This window comes from Acanthopagrus latus, chromosome 1 (assembly GCF_904848185.1).
Source record: "Acanthopagrus latus isolate v.2019 chromosome 1, fAcaLat1.1, whole genome shotgun sequence".
Classification (NCBI taxonomy): Eukaryota; Metazoa; Chordata; class Actinopteri; order Spariformes; family Sparidae; genus Acanthopagrus; species Acanthopagrus latus.
In genome coordinates this window covers 21,181,656-21,189,943 of record NC_051039.1, presented here as the reverse complement: position 1 = coordinate 21,189,943, position 8,288 = coordinate 21,181,656, and the positions used below count along the sequence as shown (strand labels likewise).

General features: G+C 44.4%; 1 protein-coding gene across 1 annotated transcript; it reads left to right on the top strand.

The window, feature by feature from the left end:
* The first annotated feature begins 2,997 nt into the window (after positions 1-2,997).
* On the top strand, positions 2,998-6,060 carry LOC119023280 (fibroblast growth factor 20-like). The gene is made up of 3 exons (XM_037105095.1): positions 2,998-3,549; positions 4,615-4,718; positions 4,867-6,060. The coding sequence occupies exons 1-3, from the start codon at positions 3,216-3,218 to the stop codon at positions 5,110-5,112; spliced, it is 684 nt and encodes a 227-aa protein (XP_036960990.1). The 5' UTR covers positions 2,998-3,215; the 3' UTR covers positions 5,113-6,060.
* Positions 6,061-8,288: the final 2,228 nt, after the last annotated feature.

Sequence of the window (8,288 nt, the reverse complement as noted above, 5' to 3'; positions counted from 1 at the left end):
AAACAAACCCTCAGATGTTGAAGGCCAATTCAAAACGCTTGACCATTCCGTATCAACTGCAGCATCAAATCTGACCATTTTGATTATTTACATAAAGGCTAACAGAGCTCCGTGCAGAATCCTGCACTGCCTCATTTGTCCCATAACGAACAAAAGCTTTCTTTGTGGTTGGTTTTTGAACTCAGGAACACCAAAATGGTGAGAGTAAAATCTCAGAAGCATTCTCTAGCTGGCATTTAGCCGATTAAATTATGATCAAGTCAAAAATGGCATATTGGGCCTTCTGAATGCTGCTTTCAAGGACCCCTGGAGTTCCCTGGTTTGGAAAGCACTTGCATTAATAACCTCTAGGCTACTTATTCAGTTATTCCATTACCCGGGCATTCGATTAGTTTGTAATTTCTTTGTGTGTGTCTATGTGTGTGTGTGTGTGTGTGTGTGTGTGTGTGTGTGTGTGTGTGTGTGTGTGTGTGGGTGGGTGAGGGGTGGGGGGAATAACCCTGGGGGCCTCCTCCTCCCCCTCCCCTCCTCCTCCCCCATGACTGCTATGGTTGGCTTCACACTGTCGCACAAACAGGGCAGTAAACCTATAGAAAATATACTTTAAAGCAACCATGTGATCCTGGGAACTGGTTACTACTTGCACCTTGTAAACCTGCCTGGAAATGTGGCAGTTTGGTTGAAATCTTCTCCGTCGATATCGAGTGTATCAGGATCTGATCAGCCTGGAGGCAATTCAGATCGATCACGTTTCCTTTAAAAAAAAAAAAAAAAAGTTCCCTATTTTTTTGTCGCTGGTCATAAATACTAATGAAGCGAGGAAAAGAGGCAGAAGGACGCATGGATACACGTTTATCTACCACGCACACACACAATAGAATGATAATAATAATAATAATATAGATAGATAGATAGATAGATAGATAGATAGATAGATAGATAGATAGATAGATAGATAGATAGATAGATAGATAGATAGATAGATAGATAGCAAATTAGAAAATACACACATGAGGATCCCACAATGCCTCTGTCTTCCCTTCGTGCTGGACACGGCTACAAAACGACCTGACGCGCAGCGACCACACACAAACACCTCTGCACCTTCAACTCATTTATCAACGCAGCTCCCAGGGGAGGGGCCAGCTGTGTGCGCGCGTGCGTGTCGTGTGTGAGCGCGTGTCTGCAGCTATAGCTGCCAAAATCAATGCCATATAGGCTGAACATGGACCTGTGTGTGTGTGCCACTGTTGAGATGAAACACCGGTCTGGATCACGCGTGTGCTCTGCGGTTTGACCTCCGTGGTCAACACACGCAGATCTGGACTTATTATACTGATGTTAATAAAGAGAAAGAGTTAATTAACCTGCGTCAGCGTGTGAGCCAACAACCATCTATTTATTATATTCAGATATGTCATTATTTTGATAGGAAATAGAGTTTCAGAAATGGAGGCCATTCATTTGTTTCTATATTCAGGAGGGTTTTCTTATCTACATATAAAAGTCAATGGAATACGTTCAGAAAGATGTATATGCATAACGAACTCGGCGCATTTACATGAAGAATTAACAGCTGCTCACGTTTTTTATGAAGCCCTTCAAGTGTCAAGTGTCGGGGTATTATCTGAGCTTGCAGTTCAAACAGGTATATTCCCTTCTTCTGGCTGTTATTGCCTGATCCCCTTACAAGATCCCCGCACTTTGAAGCATCTGCGTCTTTGATTCGTCTTTTAAGACCACAATTAAGGAGTATATGGGCTCCCTGCGCTGTTCAAAGCCTCGTGGGAAGATCAATGAAGGGATTGACAGTCAAGTGATGCCGTTTGCACAGGTGTGTGTGGGTGCGTGAGTGAGTGTGTGTGTGTGTGTGTGTGTGTGTGTGTGTGTGTATGTGTGTGTGCGCGCGCGCTCGTGTGTGTCTGTGTTTGTGTCTGCGCGGGCGCTGTAAACGTGCGGCTGGCTTACATAAAACAGGGGCAATAAATCAACAGCCGAGTGCGAAAATTACGCAAATGGGGGCTTTCCTCTCTCTCTCTCTCTCTCTCTCTCTCTCTCTCTCTCTCTCTCTCTCTCTCTCTCTCTCTCCCGCCGCACCTGAGTCATTTCGACACGAGGGGCGTGGGGTTGTAAAGCGTTTAGGTTAATGGCAATATCACTTTCATGCTGTTTGACACAGAAACACTCACTCTCTCTCCCTCGTCTCTTTCTCTCTCTGTGTCCATTTCGCACACAAGTTGCCATCGAGTGCGCTCCACTCCCCCCCAGCGACTCTTTAACGCACACAGTCCAATCCGGAGCCATGCCACTCCTGGAGTGCCCACGAGCAAATGTGACACTTCCTCCACGCGAGAGCTCCAGTTAAACCGCTGCTACAAGGGGAATCGGGGGGTACATAAGCCTGACAGGCACATTTTTATTAGTATTTATTTATTTATTTATTTATTTTTAATTTCCTTTACAACTCCCTGCGCTCCCTGCACTGAAACCTAACATCAAAGATGAGGCAGAGGAGAGCGATGAGCGGAGGGATGAAGGGCCACCGTTTCAAACGGGAACAGAAATGAGCCGTGCAGGGAGGAGATCGGGCCCCATTTGCATAAAAAGGCAACCCGGGGTTAATTTCCATTGGGAGTATTGCGCTATATAGATGTGGAGCGCAGCGTACCAGTCACACTGCGCTACACGCTGCTGCTGCTACTGCTGTAGGAGCGGAGGGTACCGCAGAAATAAAAAGGTTGAAGTGAATTGAGGAGGGATAGAGAGAGAGAGAGAGAGAGAGAGAGAGAGAGAGAGAGAGAGAGAGAGAGAGAGAGAGAGAGAGAGAGAGAGAGAAAACCCTGAAGTGCTCCGGAGCAAAGGGGAGTATCCCGAGGTGAAGAGGAGAGAGAGGGAGCGGGCAGAGGACAGGAGAGGGGGATAAATAGCAGAAGGGAGGAGAGGAGAAGTGACACGGGCTGCTGCAACCGGGGATACCTGCATGAATCAAGATAACGCGGGAGTTCAATCCCAATTAGCTGACAGTCTAATTAATGGTGCCGGTGACTGCGCCAAAACGCGCACACATTGGGGATTTTTCTGCGCCCTCCACGTCCAACTTTTCCCTTTTCTCCGCTCCACGGGCTGAATCTCGCCACCGAGGCTCCTTCTGCTCATCACTCGGACCTTGACTTGGATCTCCCGTGCAGTAAGCCGGACCGGGAGTCTTTTCTGTGATGGGGGCAGCGGCGGAGGTTGGGAGCTTCGTCAACGGGTTTCTGGACAGCTTTGGCCCCGCGGGTGCAGCTCCGGCTCCCGTTGGCTCTCATTTCGTGCTCACCCCAGCCGGGGCGGTGGACTACAACTCGGTAACCGGACTGATGATGGGGGGACATGGGCAGCAGCAGGAGCACCTGGTGTCCGCGGAGAGGCTGTCCCGGAGCCTGGCGAGCCTCAGCCATCTGAAGGGGATTCTGAGGCGGCGGCAGCTCTACTGCAGGACCGGCTTCCACCTGGAGATCCGTCCCGACGGCACCGTGCAGGGCACCAGGAAAGACCACAGCAGATTCGGTACTACAGTCATTTTATCATTATAATGATGATTATTTTAATTAGCATTTTTATCATCATTGTTATTTATATTTATATTATTATTAGAGGTAGCAATTTCTATCTGTTTTTAATGATGTGCCACACTAAGAGCAGAAATACAGTAATAAATGATAGCAGAAGGACTGACAGGTATCGTGCTGACGCACTGGAACACACACTGAGTGAGGAGAAAGTCAAATATAATGTGTTAATGTATGTCCTTAATTGTCTCTGGTATGAAGAACAGTTAAGATAGAATTACATTCAGATGGAAAATAAATGAGAGCTAAGTGCTGGTGGGTGTAATCATGAACACTGTTAACATCACTGCAGTCATACAGGTTACTGTGATCAAATACTAATCATAGGCTCATGTAGTAGCCCACTGTGATGGCAGCTGCTGCTGCTTTAGTAACACTGAACTGCAGTCTGTGGTGCTGCCAGTAGATGTTCCAATGTATGAAAAAGAAACATCCTTCATTTCAACATTCATGGGCTTTCCAGGTGTGACACCGTGTATTTTTCGTGTTTGCACATTTCCAACACATTTCCTTGGTGAGATTAGATTGGAGGCTTTTCTTTACTTTTACCAGCTTATCTCCAGTTATAAAGACAAACAGCCACAGCTTACGGCAGATCAAAAGTGGATCTCTGAGAGATTTCTCTGAGTGCTGCGAGGCTGTGGAGCTTCTGGCACTTGATTCATTCCATCTGAGACTTGGATGCAACTTTGCACCAGAGGCCATTCCAGACTCCCAGCCTTGCTTGTCAAAGTCAGCTGGTGTGGACAGACAGAGTTACTAACTGTACTTTCAGTCTGACTGCTGACCATCTTCAGATATATTTCATTTTGCTTGTAAATTATTTCCCATATTTTATATAATGGGATGTTGTAGTGGAACAAACCATGAGAGATCTGCCATATTGTATCCTGTGTTTTCTCAGATCATATTTATTAGTGTTAAATGCGCTTAGTTTAAATCACTTTGTACAAAAGTGCCTGTCAGCTGAATGTGATGTAATGAAATATGTTTGTGTGTGCAGGTATTTTGGAGTTCATCAGTCTGGCTGTGGGACTGGTTAGCATCAGAGGTGTGGACAGTGGCCTTTACCTCGCCATGAACAACAAGGGAGAACTGTACGGATCGGTGAGTACACACTATACTCAGTAGACAATAAACACCACAGATTTACATTCTGACCCACATCATATCTGATGTGTAATCCATGGCCACCAGGTGGCACATTTTGCATCTCTTAATTCACATTTGTCTCTGCTTGTCTTTCTTCCTGCAGGAGAAACTGTCGGCCGAATGTGTTTTTAGGGAGCAATTCGAGGAAAACTGGTACAACACCTACTCATCCAACATCTATCGACACGGAGAAAAAGGCGCATTTTACTTTGTTGCTCTGAACAAAGACGGGACGTCTCGGGATGGAACGAGGTCACGGCGACATCAGAGATTCACTCACTTCCTACCGCGGCCCGTAGACCCAGACAGAGTACCGGAACTGTACAGGGACATACTGGGCCAGAGCTGAGACCGAGGTAGCGTTACCGTGACCTCGTCAGAGCTGGTATGAGCTGAAAGGCTACCCAAGTGCATCTGATCCTGACCACTCTTGAGGGAGATCTTGTTGGTCTGGACAAAACAGGATTATAAGAAGTGCACCAAATCAACACTCCCCGGCGCTGGCATGGAGGAAGGAAAGATACCCTCTCTGAAGCCGACTAGGCAGGGAGTTTGAATAGAACTGAGGAACTTCTGTGGATGCCATGAAGGTCCCATGACAGACACAGGGGCCACCTAGGTCCCTAATTTCACCCTTTGTTGTCCTATGCAGAAGCCCTGGTGGCCAAACAGAAGATACAAGGATTTCCTTTGAGTTTCCACTAACTAAATCCAACTACCTGCTCGTCCAAATTGCATGTTCAAGAGGACAAAAGTGTGGGAACTAATAAATGAGATTAATAACAGGCTGCTAGTAGCAATTCCACTGTTTTCAGTAGGCCTTTTAACTTTATTCAAAACACTACTGTGGCTGCTAAGTACACAATTTATTGAAAAATGCATAATCCACTATAGAGTGTGGCTGGTTTACACAAAAAGGTAGTTTTATGCACTGGAAAGCAGCCGTGTCTGTTCTGTGAAACGGGTCTGAGAGCTGGGGGGAGGTCATCCAAATGGGACTGACTGCTGCGATGGCATGGACGGATTCCCTTTGAAAGTGCTCCAAAGACAGACGCTGCTCAGAAAAATATGACTTTTCTACAAAGTGCATGAGGAACGAGAGAAGAAGTGCTGATCCAATGGAGATGTATGAGGACTTCTTCTGTGGTGTCCTGTGGCGGAATACTGCGTGTTCTGTTGGAACTCCAGAGACTCGTTCGAGAACCTGGTGAAGGAATTCTGCTGTCCTCCCGCTAACGAGCACGGGACCGTCACAAACCTGTTGACAGATTTTATTCTTATTTATGAGTTTTTTGTTTCCTAGGACATACAGTATATTTATTTCATATATTTATTTATTTTGAGAATCTATTTTTACAGGTATGAGATAAAATAAAAAATATAAAGAACACGACATGAGAGGTTTTTCTTATTTATTGTGATGTCATGGTCTAAAGTGCTGTTTTCCACTCTCACAATATCACAGAAGAGTTATATTCATATCAGATGAATTGAATGAAAAGCTCTCTTCCAAGTAAAGCAGCACACTGCTGCCATGTGTCTGTTTAACAGGGCTGTTTTGCTGTATGTGTATAACCAAAGTGAATCCTAAACGAACTTATTTTCAAATACAAAGATTAGATTTTAATTTATAACATTAACTTTATAAATAAGGATGGAGCTTCCAGGTGTATTTAAGTCCCTTAAACCTGCAATCCCTCTAATGGCCAGCAGGGGCGACTACACTGGTTGCAAAAATAAGTCTGATTGTATGTAAGCTTATGAAAAAATGACCCAAATTCTCACTTGATTTATTACCTCAGTGAACAGTTTCCTATTGAATTTATGGTCTCCAACTATAGTTTTAGGTCTTCCTCAATACAGCACGATGTTCATTTTATGAATTATAGTTCCAGTTTACAGTAGAATTGACGATGGAGAAGGGTATGCTTTAGGGCGTGGCTACCTTGTTTCTGACCGTCTCTTCCAAATATGATCTCTTCTGGCTTAAAAGGTAAAAAAATAAAAGATGGAATAAACAAGATGGCAGCAGCCATAATGCAGTTCACAAACCAAGGGGGGGTCTCAGTGTGTTTACACATGATTTATAATGAAATGGTCATGGTAAAAATCACTCCATTGCTATTAATTATAATTAATCATAATAAGGCAAAACATACATACTGTAAATATAGATATAACAAATTATAGTTTGAGATATGATGGACACCAACTTCACTTGAAGTCTGGCCACATTCTGTGGTAATATCTAACATTTAACAGTGATTCAGGAGTGGACACATTGTGCAGCACGATGCAGAACAAAATCTCACCTGTAACAATGCAGGGACACACATAAAATATATATATTTGCTCAATATGGGGATTAACAAACCAGGGCTCAAACTTCATTGCTCTTTCTCAGACAAAGCTCCTCCAGAGCCACAGAAGAAATAATGCTCTGCAATGCTCTGCAAAGTAAACACAGTACAAACCTGCAGATTCTCTGTGTAATGCTATAAAGAAACTGACAAGTGGATTATTGTCCTGGTTGACAAAGCCAATAAAGTCTGCTAAAAACAGAGACAGAGAGACAGAGCTTTTCACTGATCACTGATCAATGTCAAGCACATGTTGAGCAGTTGCAGCAGCTGGTGCATATCCCAAAATATGCAGTTGCGAATATACATGAAGCAAAAGGTACAACCTTCATAGGCACACTGTGACCATCTACAACAACTGCTGTTTCAATATTAACAAAGCCAGAAAGTAAACAGAGCGATGTTGAAAAAGCAATAATGAGAGAGAGGTGGCAAATAGTGCATGGTTCACCAAAAAAAGATAGACAGAGTGATGGGGACTAATGGGTGAGGAGAAGAAAAATAACATGAAGTCATCCGTGTGAAGAGACAGCACGCGCTTGCTCTGACAGACACTGCAATTAGACAAGTGACTGGCAGGCCAAGCGCGCTGCTTCACTCTTTCATCCTGCCCTTCATCATCCCTTTATCTCGCTCTTCATCCGCCTGTCTTGGGTGAGTCAGCCCTTGTACTTACGACACCTAAGACTGAATATGCCAGATGTCACCATGACCTCGGTGAGAGAAAGAGCTGCTGAGTGCTTGAGCTGAGATGTGATGTAGCAATGCAGAGAAACAGAGAAGACAGAATGAGGCGTGGGATATTTCTTTTGCAGCCTGTTGCAATCAAAAAATACAGATCATGGGCGGCACTGTGTGTTGAGTTTCAATTTCTATCTAAATATTAGACAAACGTGCTAGCAGAGTTGTAATTTTAACAGATAGTCAGCTACAATTGAGAAACCTCCTTTTGTGTCCTTCAGGGTGAAATGAAGGATTAAGGGTCCATTGTTGGGGGTTAATCATCTGCCCCCAGTAATATTGTAAGCTACAGTTGTGCAGTGCAAGACCTCGACAAATGTAGCAACAGTTTTCAAAGGGGAGATGGCGATCAGTCAATTCAGTGACAACTGTCCAAACTTCATCTGCTGATGTTGTATTGTGATATGATGAAAATCTGCAGAAT